At 38.6% G+C, this 18,924-nt stretch overlaps 1 protein-coding gene and 1 non-coding gene across 2 annotated transcripts; both read left to right on the forward strand.

Annotated features, from left to right (window-relative positions):
• Positions 1-2,068: 2,068 nt before the first annotated feature.
• NDN (necdin, MAGE family member) lies at positions 2,069-3,750 on the forward strand. Its single transcript, XM_004286216.4, has one exon. The coding sequence runs from the start codon at positions 2,198-2,200 to the stop codon at positions 3,173-3,175; it is 978 nt and encodes a 325-aa protein (XP_004286264.1). The 5' UTR covers positions 2,069-2,197; the 3' UTR covers positions 3,176-3,750.
• A 13,802-nt stretch (positions 3,751-17,552) lies between these two features.
• On the forward strand, positions 17,553-17,625 carry TRNAK-UUU (transfer RNA lysine (anticodon UUU)). Its single transcript has one exon. It is a non-coding gene; the product is annotated as a tRNA-Lys (tRNA).
• The last annotated feature ends 1,299 nt before the right edge of the window (positions 17,626-18,924 follow it).

An 18,924-nucleotide genomic window follows, 5' to 3' on the forward strand; every position in this document is an offset into this window, starting at 1 on the left:
TCTGTTATCTCACAGCATCAGGAGCTCCTATAATTTTTAAATTGTTGTTTGTAAAATTGCTTTCCTACTTTTTCTATATAAGTGTTAATTGTTGTGCTCAAGCTTGTGATCATTAATTCATTAAATCTAGGAAGGTGAAATAGGAGGATTTAATTTTCATAGTCTCACAATGGCAAAATTATGGTCCATGGCTAAAGTTGAGCTGAGATTTAAATTATAGGCTCAAACATTTTCATTATTGAAAAAATCTTAAACGAACACAATCATTAACCCAAACAGTTAGAAAAAGAATAAATATCCAGGGCTTCCCTGGTGGCGCAGTTGTTGAGAGTCCGCCTGCCGATGCAGGGGACACGGGTTCATACCGAGCCTGTGCTCCACAATGGGAGAGGCCACAACAGTGAGAGGCCTGCGTACTGCAAAAAGAAAAAAAAAAAAAAAGAAGAAGAAAATTAGAGGAGATAAAATGCAAGAAATGAGGATGAGTTTAAGAAGAATGGGGGCAATCAATCTATTTGAGTCATTCTTACATACTTAAAAAAAACTAATATAACTGACACCACCCTGTAAGATATTTTTAAAAAATAGAAATCTATAAATTAAAGAAGAAAATGATGAACAGGAAAAAAATCCCACTGAGACATATCTGAATGATCTGTAGGAATTATCCTCGTGAAGTAAGAGGTTAAGGGGTGCTATTGGACTGGTGTGGGAATGGTCCGGCTAAAGGTGATACAAGCATGAAAATCCAAAGATAGAAAAACAGCATGGAAGACCGTTTGAAGTCAATCTACCTGAGAAAAAATAAAGTGAAAAATGAGAAAGGGGATATAAGCAAATAAAGAGAGGATTCTAGAAATGTCAAGACAATATTGTAAATATGCTTTGGGTTTCAACTGACAATAACCAGACTCAGGAGGGCATACTTAAGAAGCTGTCGGCTGGAGGAAACCCAGGAAGGGTTGAAAGACCACATTGGCTCAGACCAGGGTTGCTGGTCATCCTCAGGAACCTTGGATCCAGAGGTTCCTGCACCTATTCCTTTATTCAAGGATGCTTCTCTGGGAGTGTCAGCTTTGTCTTTGCCTACTGCAGATTTGTTTTCTAAAATTGAAAAAAAACACCAATATGTTACATCTCATGTCGTTGGTCATCTGAGAAAGTCTGACATATACGATGTAGGGGACCTATGTTAATTTAAAAAAAAAAAGTCTTGGGAGGGATTTGGGTGTGGTTGCCAACATGGGACCAGTCAGTCTCTGTGAAAGGTGGGGTTGGGGTCCTGTGAGAAGGTGAAGTTTCCACAGGAACAAATGTGGAGGTTGCAGCAGTCATAAGGGGAAGGAAGATCCTGGACAAACAGGATGAAAGCCATCATACAAGTCTGTGCTGATAAATACGGCAATCTGTGTGATGGGATCCTAATGAAACAAATTAAAAATTACATCAAAATCACCCAAGGGAAGTGGAAAACCAAAATCAATGACCATTAAAACACTAAGAACGTCATTAGTATATTACCTTCAAGAAAGTTTCCACTGCACACAGATTGACTACCTTCTGCATTTTTCATTTATAACCCTTGATTTGGTAGGGAATCAATCAATTTTTATTACTATTCCTCAGAATTCCAATCTCCCACATCTTTTTCAGAGTTTACACATTTTCTTGAGCAATCCTGACTGTTCTCTGTTTACATTCTCACACTTGTCCGAAAGCCAAATTGACACACCAGCCTAGGTCTTGCTCTGGGACTCATCTCTTAACTTGATTCTGGATATACCCAATTGGACATCTCCTAAGCTTAAGTTACCATCTTTCCCCTTAAACTTGCTCCTTGTCCAGTGCTCATCCATCTCCGCCTCCTCCTCTCCAAGACCTTAGCCCCAACAGGACGCCTGGGGTGGCGGTGGTGATCCTTGATGCCATATTCTAGCGGAGCCTCTACCCTCCTCGGGGCCTCACTACCCCCCACCCCCAGCTCCCTCCCGCCAGGCGCCCCGCCCGCCCGCCTGCCTGCCAGGCCCGCGGACGCGCAGGCGCACTGGCCCGTCCCGCCGCTGCCCCGCCCTGCCCAGCCGCTGCGGAAGGCGCCGCGCGTAGCAACGCGCACTTCCTCTCTAGGAGTCCGAGGAGGGATCGCTGACTCGAAGAGCTCCTGGACTCGGCGGCCGTGCCCTTGCCAGACGGAGCAGACATGTCCGAACAAAGTAAGGATGTGTGCGACCCCAACTTTGCAGCCGAGGCCTCCAACTCCGAGGTGCACAGCAGCCCCGGGGTTCCCGGAGGACCCTCTTTGCCCGCGTCTCAGGCCGCGATCTTCCCAGGGCCGGAGAGCCCTCCCGTAGGCCCGCCCGACGCCCCTTTGGCCTCGCCGGCGCCCCAGGCCCCAAGCGAAGAGGGAGACCCGAAGGCCCTGCAGCAGGCCGCGGAGGAAGGCTGCGCCCACCAGGCCCCGAGCGCAGCGCAGCCCGGCCCGGCGCCGCCGGCCCCGGCCCAGCTGGTGCAGAAGGCGCACGAGCTCATGTGGTACGTTCTGGTCAAGGACCAGAAGAGGATGATCATCTGGTTCCCAGACATGGTGAAAGATGTCATCGGCAGTTACAAGAAGTGGTGCAGAAGCATCCTCCGGCGCACCAGCCTCATCCTCGCCCGGGTGTTCGGGCTGCACCTGAGGCTGACCAGCCTACACACCATGGAGTTCTCGCTGGTCAAAGCTCTGGAGCCCGAGGAGCTGGACAGGGTCGCTTTGAGCAACAGCATGCCAATGACAGGCCTCCTGCTGATGATCCTGAGCCTCATCTACGTGAAGGGTCGCGGCGCCCGAGAGAGTGCCGTCTGGAACGTGCTGCGCATCCTAGGGCTGAGGCCTTGGAAGAAGCACTCCACCTTCGGAGACGTGAGAAAGCTCATCACCGAGGAGTTCGTCCAGCAGAACTACCTGAAGTACCAGCGCGTCCCCCACGTCGAGCCCCCTGAGTACGAGTTCTTCTGGGGCTCCCGTGCCAGCCGTGAAATCACCAAGATGCAGATCATGGAGTTCCTGGCCAGGGTCTTTAAGAAAGACCCCCAGGCCTGGCCTTCCCGCTACAGGGAAGCACTGGAAGAGGCCAGAGCCCTGCGGGAGGCCAACCCCACTGCCCACTGCCCCCGCAACAGTGTCTCCGAGGACTAGCAAGGTCTGAAGGCAGATGGATGGTTTCTGCCCCTCACCAGGGCGGTGGAGGGGTGGGGGTGGGACATTAGAGTATTCAGGATTTACAGTGCAGTATTTCACGTGTAACTTTTAAGTTTTCAGTACAGTGCTTTTATACCTCTTAATGCAATGATGTATTAATTTCAGTAATATTAGGTAGAGTGTAGGATTCATGCATGTTTGTTTATAAGTAAGCTCAGTTGGTGCTTTTGCTTTTGTGCTACCTTTCTTGAATTTTTTGTACCAGAGACGTGCTAAACTTATGAAATACATTGAGACATTTTCCATCTTATTCTTTTACATGGAATGGAGGATGTGTATTGGGTAGACTGGTCCTGGAGAGTTTGGAAGAACTCCCCAGAAAAGCTGGCCTAACCAAGAGAAAAGTCAAGACCCCTGTCTTTGTGATCTCCCTGGGCACAGGAAACATCCTTGTGGAGTGTGGTGATGTGGACTGAAACGGGTGCAACATGGGCACACTTTACTAAACACAGATACAACCCCACCATGAGTAAACTTTAAAGTAAACATTAAAGATTCTTGTGATACAATCATTCATGGAAAAGTGTACGTTATCTTTTTAACAAAATATTATGGGTTGGGAATGGGAATTACAAAATGTACAGATACCACTATTTCATCTAATAGGGCGGGGACATCACTATGCATCATGACTCATAAATGTGTGAAGTGTATAGTTTTATTTTCAAAATGGACCTCACAAGTTCAATTCAGAACTTTGACAACTAGAGAAAAGTTTAAAAACCAAAAAAGAGTCCTAATCACATCACATAGAAATAATAAATGTTAATATTTAGAGTAATTTCCTCTCTTGCATTTCTATATTTTATGAAAAATAATAGCTGTTTTTGTGGGCACTAAAAGAGTGAGGCATTGTACTAAGTCCTTTATGTGTATTTTCTCTTTTTATTTAATCCTCACAACAGCCTTGTGAGGCAGGCACTTATTACATCTGCACTGTGGAGGAAATACAGGGACAAAGCAGGTAATTAACTTTCCCTAGGTCGTAAAGTCTTCCTGTGAGGAGAGGCTAGGGTTTGGACTCAGATTGAATGAGTCCATAGCCTATACTTTTACCCGCCTGCCTCCAGCTGCTCCCCTACCTCCTGCCTTTTAGTTTATGCCTTTTAAAAAATTCCTTGTTAGAGTCTGTACTTTTAGCTCCCTACCCCGCAATCCATTCACACAAGGCTAGGGGTTTTATTTTTCTAATGAATCCTCACATTAATCTTCTAGAGGAAGCAGTCATATTATGACTGTACAAATCAAGAAACTTCATTTCGGAGAGACTAATGGACCTAACCAAGTCATGTTCCTGCTTAGCAGTGAAACCAAGATTTGAAACATGGTCTTCCCTGAAGGACTGGGATGATGGAGCAGTCTCTAATCAGTGGTGCTGGAGGAACACACATGGGACACCTGGGAGAGGGAGGTGGGGTTGGGGTGGGAAGGTTGCCTATTGGGGTGTCTCCAACCCAGCAACTCTGGAATTGCAATGGGCCACTAAGCAATCCCTCGGAGAGTGAGATGGGGTGAGGAAGGGGGTGAGGGGCAGTGCCTGGGGATAAATCTCATTATAAAACTCTCAGTCCTGCAAGGGGGAGAGAGAGAAATGGGCTTTTAATAAGACTGAAAATCCTTCAAACTTCAGGACATTGGGAAAGACCATTTGGTTAAAGCCAGATCCATTTCTGGGGAAGCTGGAAAATGAGGCAAACACATAGGTCACATCACCCCGAAAAGAAGTAACCTGGGAGTTATATTTGGGTGAGGGAATTACAACCTGAATTGGGAACTAGGATTCTCATCACTTAAATGACAGTACTTAACAGGCAGGTGCAGGTGCTAAGTGCTGAAGAAGCCTCACATGTCCTTAGACGAAATCCATCCCTTTTAGTAGACGTCCTGTGAAGTCTGTGGCAGGTAGGGGGCATTTCTACAGTAACTCAGGCAGCTGTGCCCTGGCTTCGATGCCACTTCTTACCCTGAGCCAAAGTGAACTCAGACATTTTAGAACTGTTAAAAAATTACCTCCCTCTCACCCCAGAACTTCCTGCAGAATCAAAACAAATCTGTCCCTTTAAATGTAAAATTATGTCTGGGATGTCTCAGTTCTGGAGCAGGGCCACAGCTGTCTCCCCTGCCAAGGCGGGGTACTGGACACTTTCTCTAATGCCCTAATTCTGTTTGCAGCAACTGTAACTCCTGAACACTTTTTTCATCAAACCCAGAAGTCACCGGGCAGGCAGTCCCCTCACCTCTCAGTGTTTTTATTTACTTTCCTCTCTGCCAGGAGAGACTGGGAGAACCACTCCAGAGCTTCCCCAAGCTCACTGACACAGGCACATCACCTGTGCTATAGAGGACCAAATCTTGAGAGAAGGACAGGGTCATGAGAAAAGAGAAGCTGACCCCAGCAAGCCATGCGGGCAGGGCTGCTCACCTCCCATGCAGGCTTGGAGGCAGCCAGACCCAGAGGAAAAGGCATACCAGATGTGGAACAGGGCTAATTCATGGCACCTGGTCCTGCAGGGACAGCAGCTTGGGGCACATGGAAGGAACATCCAATATCGCTCTTGGATTTTCATGCTGGGCTCAATTGAAAGGTTGGGGGGGGGGTGGTCAAATATTTTCCAAAAGGTTCATCTACAAGGTGCTGGATAATTATGTGATATGCTGGAGTAGTTAGCTAACATTTTGTTGGTGATCATTTTGCAATCTATAAATGTATCAAATCAACACATCATACACCTTAAACTTACACAATGCTGGTCAATTATATCTCAGTAAATCTGGGGAAAAAAAGAAATACAGAGATAAGTAGGTGGCTATTGATAATTGTTCAGTGGTTTGTAGATGTCAAGCTCAACATCTCTGTGATTTGCCTCTTTTCATTCTTGTCATCACATGATGTGCAATAGCTCCTGATATTCCTTCTATGTTCGTAGAAGGAGTAAAAGGTCATGGGAAGGAAAAGCTTAGGTATTTCTTCTCTGTCTTAACTGGAACATCTCTGACAGGCTGAGATATCACATACTCAGCTTGTGCTGCCTATGGTTTTATAGATGCCAAGGGAAAGAGAAGATGAGAGTAGTGTTAAATTTAGTTGAGCTGTGAAGTACTAAAATAATGTGCACTGAAGTTAGTAATAAATAGATCATTTTCCTCTAATTAAGAGTAATTTCAATGGAATAAATTTTAACAGAAGACAAACTTCAGTGACTTAAGAATTGAGCATGTCAGTGGAGGGGGTGTGGAGAAAAGGGAACTCTCGTACACTGTTGGTGGGAATGTAAGTTGGCGCAGCCACTGTGGAAAACAGTATGGAAGTTCCTCAGAAAACTAAAAATAGAATTACCATATGATCCAGCAATACCACTCCTGGGCATATATCCAGACAAAACTATAATTCAAAAAGATACATGCACCCCCATGTTCACAGCAGCACTATTTACAATACCCAAGACATGGAAACAGCCTAAATGGATAAAGAAGATGTAAGATATATATATATAATTATATATATATAAAATAAATAAAGCCATTTGCAGCAACATGGATGCAACTAGAGGTTATAATACTAAGTGAAGTAAGCAGAAGGAGAAAGACAAATTTCATATGATATCACTTATATGTGGAATGTAAAATATGACACAAAGGAACCTATCTATGAAACAGAAACAGAATCATGGACATATAGAAACAGACTTGTAGTTGCTAAGGGGGAGGGTTTGGGGAAGGGATGGAGTGAAAGGTGGGGGTTAGCAGATGTAAGCTTTTATATATAGAATGGATGAACAACAAGGTCCTACTGTATAGCACAGAGAACTATATTCAACATCCTATGATAAACCATAATGAAAAAGAATATTTTTAAAAGAATGTGTGTATATATATACACATACACACACACACACACACATATATATAACTGAATCACTTTGCTGTATAGCAGAAATTAACACATTGTAAATCAACTATACTTCAATTTTTTAAAATTGATTTAAAAAGAAAAAGAATTGAGCATGTCAGGGTCAACAACTCGAATATATTCCACTACCATTGGAAAGAAACCAGTGTTGAGATCGAGCCTTAAACAAAGTCAGTTATGCATTCTCTATACGGACAAGACAGAAGGGTAAAATGACTGATTAGATGTATGCACGTTTGTGTATGTGACAGGAAGTTTGTGGTGCTCTATTTTCTCAAAGGAGTGGCAAGGGAAGTAAAAATTTAAGACAGAAAGGAAGTGAAAAGAGAGAAAGTTAGTCCTGGAAGTGTCCTAGAGAATGGAGAAGACTGAGTTTTTCCAGGAGTGGCTGTCATGTCTGATTCCGGCAGATATTAGCAAATTTAATGTATCAATATGAAAGAAGAATAATATTCTACTACCAAGTTTATTTATTCTAGGAATGCAAAGTTGCTTCATTATTAAAAAATCAATCATCTTAATACACCATATTCATAGTCTTTATAATAAAAATCACATTTTCGTATCAATTCATGCAGAAAAAGTATTTGACAATATTCAACTCCCGTTCATGATAAAAAATTCTTAGCAAACTAGGTATAGAAGAGAAATCAGCAACCTGATAAGGACCATAAACAAACAAACAAAAAAAAAAAACAGGCTACAGTTAACATTACATAACGTTTAATGGTGGAAGACTGAATGCTTCCCTTGAAGATTGGGAAGAGTAGGCTCTTTTACCACTCCTTTTCACATTGGGAGTTAACTTCCTGACCAGTTCAATAGGATGAGGAAAGAAAACACATGTTTACATAATGACAATGAAGAAATAAAGCTGCCTCTATTTGCAGGTTACATGATTGACTACCTAGGAAAAAAAATACCAAAAAAAAAACAAAAACCTTCCAGAACTAATAAGTGAGTTTAGTAAAGCCACAAGATAAAAGGTCAACACACACAACCAATTATATTTCTGAATATTAGTAATTAACAATTAGAAACTGAAATGTAAAATCCAGTGCATTTATATCAAAGGTAGGTGTAAACCTAACAAAACACATATAGGCTATGTATGTTGAAAAGTATAAAACAATGATAAAAAAAATCAAAGACCTAAATATCAATAAATGGGGAGAAGCATCATGTTTATAAGACCAGAAGACATTACATAGTAATTAGATCCAATTCATCTGTAGGTTAAACACAATTCCTATCAAAATCCCAGCAGTTTGCCTAGGATTGCCCTGGTTTGAGCACTGATAGTTCCACTTCCTAAGAAGTCCCTATGTGGAATGTGATATATCCCAGGTTTGGGATATGAGTGAAAAAAAATTGGAGAAAAACTGTAGAGTCATTTGGCAGCCACAAAATAGAGGCTGGATGCATTTTAGTGTCAAATAGATACAGCATATATTATCTGCTTTTCATCATTCCTGTCACTAATTTTTTTCTTTTGTTTTATTCACTGATCAGTTATATTGGCAACTATGATTTACAGTCCACAGTAATGGACCATCTATTATTGCAACACTTGAAATGTTGTGATCTAAATATGCTTCTTAGGCATGCTGGAATCGTGAGTGTTAGTTCATATTTTACTTTGCCTGTGGATTAATGGTTCTGCTTCATATCCATTTAGTGCTAGTACAGTTTTTACCTATACAAATATTGTGACCATGTTTTCCAGGAATTCAGATAGCAAAAATGAGAACAATTGCAATACCCTAGCTAGTATGTTCCAGCCTTCACTGAAAAGAAGGTTAAATGACTGTGTTATTTTAATGACATATGAAGGGCACATACCAAGGGGTTAGAAAAGTAAATGAACAAAACAGCAGATTGCACAATATACAGAAAATAATTTGGGGTTGGATATAGTAGAGAAGGTGATATGATCTACATTAATTTTCTGGGGCTGCTGTAACAAAGTACTATAGAATGAGTGGCTTAAATATCAGAAATCTCTTTTCTTACAGTTCTGGAAGCTAGAAATCTGAGACCAAGATGTCAGCAGAGTTGGTTCCTTCTGAGGACTGGGAAAGAAGAATCTGTTCCAGGCTTGTTGATGGCTGTCTTTTCCCTGAGTCTTCACATTGCCTTCCCTTTGTATGGAGACTGAATCTCACAAGTTGGGGCAAACAAACAAATACCCTTAAAAAGACAAAAGCTTCTCTTTTTTTTTGTCTCCTAAAAAGACTCCAATGCTCAGCTGAAAATAGCAGCCACTGAATTGGTGTAGGCATACCACACAAACATACTTCATCATTTCATTTCCTTTCCATCATGTCTGTTGTCCTCTGAAACTAAAGTTTGTGAGCTGCAACTAAAATGTCCTTTGGGCAAACAAAAGGGGATATTCTGATTAGGAATGTAACAGCCACTTACCACGGAGAGCTGATTACATCAGGTCTAACCACCATCAATCTTTCTACAGCATTTTAAGTTATTTGTCAAATCAAAGCAACAACAGAAAATGCATCCCCAGCCCTTAAGCATTTTGACTTGAAAAATGGAGCTTGAAATTATCTTTTTGGTTTCTATGAAAATTTTAACTGAACCACAGAAAACATAAAACAGAAGATTATTGATATCTCATCCAAATCCAAACTAGACTTTGCTCATATATCAGCATATTTGGCAGATGGTACAAATGTAAATTTGGCAAATTTCATTCAGTCTATGAACTCCTTGCCAAAAAAATGAAATGAAAAGATCTTACTTGCTAAATGTCCCACACATCTTTTACGTAGCAGTGTTAAAATGGGGCTTCATATGCTTACCTGTGGTTTTGAGGCTTTCATAAAGTTTTTGGCCACTTTTCAGTTTTCTGAAAGCATGGAGAAACACTAATGATAGTGGTAGCTTTATAGAAACGGAAGGAGACAGCCTCCATGGACACATGACTACAAGATGGCTGTCATTGTTTACACTCATAAAAGGACTATCAAAATGTTGGCTTACATTTAAATTATATTTTCAATGTGTGTGGGAGGAAGAATGCCCTGTCTAATCTGGAAATACATTGAGGATGAGAATGAAGGTAAGAGAACAATAAAACCAAAATGTATATGGTTTTTATTCTACAATCATAAAAAATTCTAGTAAAAGACAAACTGACTGCACCTGCGTTGCCTGATGCTATGTATGGTTGCAAAAAAAGAAAACAAAACAAAAAAACAATTTTGGGGGGCAACATGGGGAAAAGACTGTTTCAGAACTAAAAAAGAATTATCAGAAAAGGACAGCCAAGTTAAACAAGACTTTCTCAATTTTTTACAATTTTTAAAAATTGTAACTTATTTGGAATAAAAATTTTATTTCACATGTTAAAATTACCTCTGTGCTTTGAAGCCAATTTCCCTGAGAAAAAGTATTAACTCCTGATGACATCCAGTGCACTTCAGAGTGTTTATAAATCATGGACATTTCAGATGTTATAAACCTATATGATGAATTTATAGAAGCAAAAATATGGGCGACCATTCAGCCAGTCTGTGTCTTTTGGTTGTAACATTTTCAAGACCCATACATATGCTGCCTACAAGAGACCCACGTCAGACTTAGGGACACATACTGACTGAACATGAGGGAATGGAAAAAGATATTCCATGCAAATGGAAATCAAAAGAAAGCTGAAGTAGCAATACTCCTCATATCAGATAAAATAGACTTTAAAATAAAGACTGTTACAAGAGACAAGGGAGGACACTACATAATGATCAAGGGATCAATCCAAGAAGAAGATATAACAATTATAAATATTGATGAAACCAACATAGGAGCACCTCAATATATAGGCAAATGCTAACAGCTATAAAAAGGGAAATCAACAGTAACACAATAATACTGGGTACTTTAACACCCTACTAACACCAATAGACAGGTCACCCAGACAGAAAATAAGGAAATACAGGCTTTAAATTACACGATAGAACAGGTAGACTTAATTGATTTTTATAGGACATTCCACCTGAAAGTGGCAGAATACACTTTCTTCTCAAGTGCACATGGAACATTCTCCAGGATAGTTCATATCTTGAGTCACAGATCAAGCCTTGGTAAATTTAAGAAAGTTGAAGTCATATCAAACATCTTTTCCAATCACAATGCTATGAGATTAGAAATCAATTACAGGAAAAAAAACTGTGAAAATCACAAACACATAGAGGGTAAACAATTCACTACTAAATAACCAAGAGATCACTGAGGAAATCGAAAAATACATAGAAACAAATGACAATGAAAACATGATGACCCAAAACCTATGGGATGCAGAAAAGCAGTTCTAAGAGGAAAGTTTATAGCAATTCAATCTCACTTCAAGAAACAAGAAAAGTCTCAAGTAAAAAACCTAAACTTACACTTAAAGCAACTAGAGAAAGAAGAACAAGAAAACCCAAAGTTAGTAGAAGAAAAGAAATCATAAAGATCAGAGCAGAAATAAATAAAATAAAAACTAAGAAAACAATAGCAAAGATCAATAAAACTAAAAGTTGGATCTTTGAGAAGATAAACAAAACTGATAAACCTTTAGCTGACTCATCAAGAAAAACAGGGAGAAATCAAATCAATAAAATTAAAATATAAAAGGAGAAATTACAACTGACACCACAGAAATACAAAGGATCATAAGAGATGATTACAAGCAACTATATGCCAATAAAATGGATAAGCTGGAAGAAATGGACAAATTCTTTAAAAGGTACAAATTTGCAAAACTGAACAAGGGAGAAATAGAAAATATAAGCACACCAATCACAGGTAATGAAATTGAAGCTGTTATTGAAAATCTTCCAACAAACAAAGTCCAAGACCAGATGGTTTCCCAGGTGAATTCTATCGAACATTTAGAGAAAAGCTAACACCTATTCTTTTCAAATTCTTCCAAAAAATTGCAGAGGACGGAACACTCCCAAACTCTTTCTACAAAGCCACCATCACCCTGATACCAAAAGCAGACAAAGATATCACAAAAAAAGGAAATTACAGACCAATATCACTGATGAACATAGATGCAAAAATCCTCAACGAAATACTAGCCAACAAAATCCAACAATACATTAAAAGGGTCATATACCATGATCAAGTGGGATTTACCCCAGGGATGCAAGGATTCTTCAATATATGCAAATCAATCAATGTGATACACCATATTAATAAATTGAAGAATAAAAACCATATGATATTCTCAATAGATTCGGAAAAAGCTTTTGACAAAATTCAACACCCATTTATGATAAAATCTCTCCAGAAAGTTGGCATTGAGGGAACCCATCTCAACATAATAAAGGTCATGTATGACAAAGCCACAGCAAACATCATTCTCAATGTTCAAAAATGGAAAGCATTTCCTCTAAGATCAGGAAGAAGACAAGGATATCCACCCTTGCCACTATTATTCAACATAGTTTTGGAAGTCCTAGCCATGGCGATAAGAGAAGAGAAACAAATAAAAGGAATACAAATTGGAAAAGAAGAAGTATAACTGTCACTGTTTGCAGATGACATGATGCTATGCATAGAGAATCCTAAAGATGCCACCAGAAAACGAATAGAGCTAATCAGTGAATCCAGTAAAATTACAGGATACAAAATTATTGCACAGAAATCATTTGCATTCCTATACACTAACAATGAAAGATCAGAAAGAGAAATTAAGGAAACAATTCTATTCACCATTGCAACAAAAAAGAATAAAATGTCTAGGAATAAATCTACCTAAGGAGGTAAAAAGACCTGTACTCAGAAAACTATAAGACACTGATGAAAAAAATCAAAGATGACACAAACAGATGGAGAGATATACCATGTTCTTGGATTGGAAGAATCAATATTGTGGAAATGACTACACTACCCAAAGAAATCTACAGATTCAATGCAATCCTGGTCAAACTACCAATGGCATTTTTCACAGAATTAGATCAAAAAAAATTTACAATTTGTATGGAAACACAAAATACCCCAAATAATGAAAGAAATCTTGAGAAAGAAAAATGGAGCTGGAGGAGTCAGGCTCCCCAACTTCTGACTATACTACAAAGCTACAGTAATCAAGACAGTATGGTACTAGAACAAAAACAGAAATATACATCAATGAAAAAAGATAGAAAGCCAAGAGATAAACCCATGCACCTATGGTCACCTAATGTATGACAAAGAAGACAAGAATATACAATGGAGAACAGACAGTCTCTTCAATAACTGGTGCTGGGAAAACTCTACAGTTATATGTAAAAGAATGAAATTAGAACACTCCCTAACACCATACACAAAAATAAACTCAAAATGGATTAAAGACCTAAATGGAAGTCCAGACACTATAAAACTCTTAGAGGAAAGCATAGACAGAACACTCTTTTACATAAATCACAACAAGATCTTTTATGACCCACATCCTAGAGTAATGAAAATAAAAACAAAAATAAATGGGGCCTAATTAGACTTAAAAAGCTTTTGCACAGCAAAGGAAACCATAAACAAGATGAAAAGACAACCCTCAGAATGGAAGAAAATATTTGCAAATGAATCAACTGACAAAGGATTAATCCCCAAAATATACAAACAACTCATGCAGCTCAATATTTAAAAAAAAAAAAACAACCAAATCAAAAATGGGGGAAGACCTAAATAAACCTTTCTGCAAAGCAGACATACAGATGGCCGAAAATCACATGAAAAGATGCTCAACATCAGTAATGATTAGAGAAATGCAAATCAAAGCTACAATGAGGTATCAGCTCACACCAGTTAGAATGGGCATCATCAGAAAATGTACAAACAACAAATGCTGGAGAAGGTGTGGAGAAAAGGGAACCCTCTTGCACTGTTGGTGGGAATGTAAATTGATACAGCCACTATGGAGAACAGTATGGAGGTTCCTTAAAAAACTAAAAATAGAACTACCATATGACACAGCAATCCCACTACTGGGCATATATCCAGAGAAAACCATAATTCCAAAAGATACATGTACCCCATGTTCATTGCAGCACTATTTACAATAGCCAGGACATGGAAGCAACCTAAATGTCCCTCAACAGAGGAGTGGATAAAGAAGATGTGGCATATATAGAGAGTGGAATATTACTCCGCCACAAAAAGGAATGAAATTGGGTCATTTGTAGAGACATGGATTGACCTAGAGACTGTCATACAGAGTGAAGTAAGTCAGAAAGAGAAAAAAAAACATTGTATATTAATGCATATATGTGGAATCTAGAAAATGTTATAGATGATCCTATTTGCAAAGCAGAAATAGAGACACAGATGTAGAGAACAAACATACGGACACCAAGGGGGGGAAAGAGGGGGTGGATTGAATTGGGAGACTGGGATTGACATATATACACTATTGATACTATGTATTAAACAAATAACTAATGAGAACCTACTGTATAGCTCAGGGAACTCTACTCAGTGCTCTGTGGTGAACTAAATGGGAAGGAAATCCAAAAAGAAAGAGGGGATATATATATATATATATATATATATATATATATATATATATATATAAAGCTGATTCACTTTACTGTACAGTAGAAACTAACATTGTAAAGCAACTATACTCCAATAAAAAATAATTGTAAAAAATGTTGAAGACAAAAGGTACTCTGGTGTGAGATCATCCAGATATATCACAGCAGAGCACTGGCTTGGCTAGGAAGGCCTAGTTTCCCTCCGGCTGGCGGCCTCTTAAGGATTCCTGATCTTTGCTGAGCTTCAGTTTCCTCATCTGTGGCCTGGGGTTGACCATCCCTGCCGCCCCCCTTAAAGGGTAGTTTTAGAGGTCAAGGCAGTGCTGATGAGTATCCGCATTTCCCTTTTTAAAGGGTCCACCAGGAATGTAATTTGGTGTATCCACTATAGAAAACAATATGCAGTTTCCTCAAAAAACTAAAAATAGAGTTACCATATGATTCAGCAATCTCACTCCTGAACATATATCTGGACAAAACTACAATTCAAAATGATACATGCAACCCTAAGTTCAGAGCAGCACTATTCACAATAGCCAAGACATGGAAACAATGTAAAAGGCCATAAACAGATAAACAGATAAAGAAGATGTGGTATATATATATACAATGGGATACTACACACCATAAAAAAAGAATGAAATAATGTCATTTGTAGCAACATGGATGAAACTAGAGATTATCAGACTAAGTGAAGTAAGTCAGAAAGAGAAAGACAAACACCATAGCATATTGCTTATATGTGGAATATAAAATATGACACAAATGAACTTATCTGTGAGGCAGAAACAGACTCACAGACGTAGAGAACACACTTGTGGTTGTCAGTGGGGAAAAGGAGTAGGAGGGATGGATTGGGAGTTTGGGATTGGAAGATGCAAACTATTTTGTATAAGATGGATAAACAATGGGCTCCTACTGTATAGCATGATAAACTGTGATAAACCATAATAGAGAAGAGTATGAAAAAGAATGTATGTGTATGCATGGCTGAGTTGATTTGCTCTGCAGCAGAGATTAACACAGCATTGTAAATCAACTATAGTTCAATAAAATACTTTTAAAAAACCCATAAAACTACAATGAGGTATCACACTGGTCAGAATTGTTATCATCAAAAAATCTATAAACAATAAATGCTGGAGAGGGTATGCAGAAAAGGGAACCCTCTTGCACTGTTGGTGGGAATGTAAATTGATACCGCCACTATGGAGAACAGTATGGAGGTTCCTTAAAAATCTAAAAATCGAATTACCATATGATCCAGCAATCCCACTACTGGGCATATACCCTGAGAAAACCATAATTCAAAAAGACACATGTACCCCAATGTTCACTGCAGCACTGTTCACAATAGCCAGGACATGGAAGCAACCTAAGTGTCCATCAGCAGATGAATGGATAAAGAAGATGTGGTACATACATACAGTGGAATATTAGCCATGAAAAGTAATAAAATTGGTCATTTGTAGTGATGTGGGTGGATGTAGAGTCTGTCATAAAGACTGTCATAAAGACTGAAGTAAGTTAGAAAGGGAAAAACAAATATCATATATTAACACATACGTGTGGAATCTAGAAAAATGGTACAGATGAACCTATTTGCAGGGCAGGAATAGAGACGCAGATGTAGAGAACAGAAGAGTAGACATGGTAAGGGGGAAGGGGAGAGTGGGAGGAAATGGGAGATTAGGATTGACATAGACACACTACCATGTGTAAAAGAGATAGCTAGTGGGAACCTGCCATATAGCACAGGGAGCTCAGCTCGGTGCTCTGTGATGACCCAGATAGGTGGGATGAGGGGTTGTGTTGGAGGGAGTTCCAAGAGGGAGGAGATATATGTATACATATAGCTGATTCACTTCGTTGTACAGCAGAAACTAACACAACATTGTAAAGCAATTATACTCCAATAAAAATTTAAAAATAAGATTTAAAAAATGGGTGACACACAGCTAGTCTATCAAAATAAGGCTGTAGATTCAAAGTACATTGTGTTTCAAACATTTGTTTTGAAAATGGACATTTTGGAAAGCTGGAAACTAATTCCTATAAATCTAAAAATCTACTGTTGCTGATAAGTAAAATTCTAAGTACCCTAGGCTAAGAAGTGTTTGCTGAGAAAACATTTAGTTTCATGTCATCACATTGGACTTACGCAAGGAATCAGTGTAGGTGGATTGGCTGAGGGCAGAGCTGCAAGTCAAAGGAAACCATATGTTTGTGCTCCTCTTATCATTGCATGAAAAACACGACTTATCACAAACGCTACAGGCTTTGTAGAGAAATGTTATTGGAAAAGGAAACAGAAGGAGAAAAAATAGCCCATGTATCATGGGACAGAAAGAATTATGTCATTGTTATTTTAAAGTTAAATGTATTAATATCCTATACCTTTTTGAATTTATATTCCTCTAAATTTCTTACATGTATGCATCTTAAGAAAAACTAAATTATAGCCTACAATATTCAAATATGAAATCAAGAGTTAAAATAAATTGCTGTATTAGAGGGCAGAAACATAAAATCTTGTTATATTTTCTCACAAGTATTACTTATCAGTTCAACAATTAGTTACTACTAACTTCCACTATTAAGTAGTCCTATTTTTTATTTTGTTTAAAAAATGTCAGTTAGGTAATATAAAAGTAAATGAAGCAAATAATTACATTCCAAAATAATAAAAAATAATATACAATTTTAATATACATATAAACCCTGATTTTATATATTATATTAAAGTAAAAAACTGCTTGTGTATAATTATTTATTACATATTATGTTATTATAATTTATTTTGTCTAGTATGACAATTCCCAGGTTGACTCTCTAAAAGACTTGTCACCTAAGATATAGACAAACTGATTCTAAAATTCATATTGAGAGTGCCTGGGTAGCTCAATTGGTAGAGCATCAGAGTTTTAATCTGAGTGCCCAGGGTTCAAGTCCCTGTCCAGGTGCCAAAAGAAAAAAAAATAATAAAATTTATATTGATAAGTAAAGGGACTAGAATAACTAAAGCAATTTTGTGAAAGGTGAATAAAATTGGAGAAATTGCTCTAGCCAATTTCAAGACTTAGTGTACAACTCTGCCATCAGTGTGGTATTTGGCAGAGAGATAGACACATGGATCACTGGAGCAGAATAGAGAACTCAGAAATAGACTCACCACCAGTACAGCCAACTGATTTCTCACAAGGTGCAAAAGCAATTCAGTGGAAGAAGGATTCGTTGCCTTTTCAACAAATAACGTTGGAGCACTTAGGCACCACATGAAAAAACAAACAAAAAACCCCCATGAACCTTAACATAAACCTCACACCTTATACAAAGATTAACTCAAAAAACGAATTAAAGATCTAAATGTAAAATGTAAATCTCTAAAACTTTTAGAAGAAAACATAGGCAGGAAATCTTCATGACCCTTGTTATAGAGGAGGACACTGAAAGCATGATCCACAAAAGAAAGGACTGATAAACTAGAGCTCATAAAGATCAAAAACTACTGTTCTTTGAAAGACACTGTTAAAAGAATGAAAACAAAAAGCCACAGACTGGGAAAAATTATTTGTGAACCACATAACCAAAAAAGGAGTCGTATCCAGGAAATATAGAGAACTCTCTAAACTCAACATTATGAAAACAAACAATCTGATTAGAAAATCGTCAGAGATAGAAACAGACACTTAAACAAAATGGATATCTGGATGGCAAATTAGCACATAAGGAGATGGTCAATACCATTAACCATTAGGGAAATGTAAATTAAAGCCACAATGAGATACCACTGCACACAAATTAGAATGACTGAAGGAAAATATACTGTCAGTATCCAAGGGAGGCTGTTGAAAACACCGACTTCTCACATGGCTGGTGGAAATGTAAATTTATACAGCCATTCTGCAAAATGTTTTGGCAGTATCTTATGAAATTAAACACACACTCACCATAAGACCTAATTTTCCCACTCCTGGTTAATTACTCTACAGAAATGACTGCATAGATGCTTAAAAAGCTGGTACACTAATGCTTATACCAGCTTGATTTTGCAATAGTGCACAACTGGAAACAATCCACATGCCCTTCAACAGTGAATACATAAATCGTGGTATATGTATACAAATAAACACTACTCAACAATAAAAAGGACCTGAATATTGTTACACACACCAACTTGGATGGACCCTAAGGGTGTTATACTAAGTGCAAAAAGCCAATCTCAAAAGGTTACATACTGTATGACTCCAATTTTATAACAT

Source organism: Orcinus orca, chromosome 2 (genome assembly GCF_937001465.1).
Source record: "Orcinus orca chromosome 2, mOrcOrc1.1, whole genome shotgun sequence".
Taxonomy (NCBI): domain Eukaryota; kingdom Metazoa; phylum Chordata; class Mammalia; order Artiodactyla; family Delphinidae; genus Orcinus; species Orcinus orca.

What these genes read in the sequence shown, in the direction of transcription:
- NDN (XM_004286216.4), top strand. Translation starts at nt 2,198, where the DNA reads ATGTCCGAACAAAGTAAGGATGTGTGCGACCCCAACTTTGCAGCCGAG.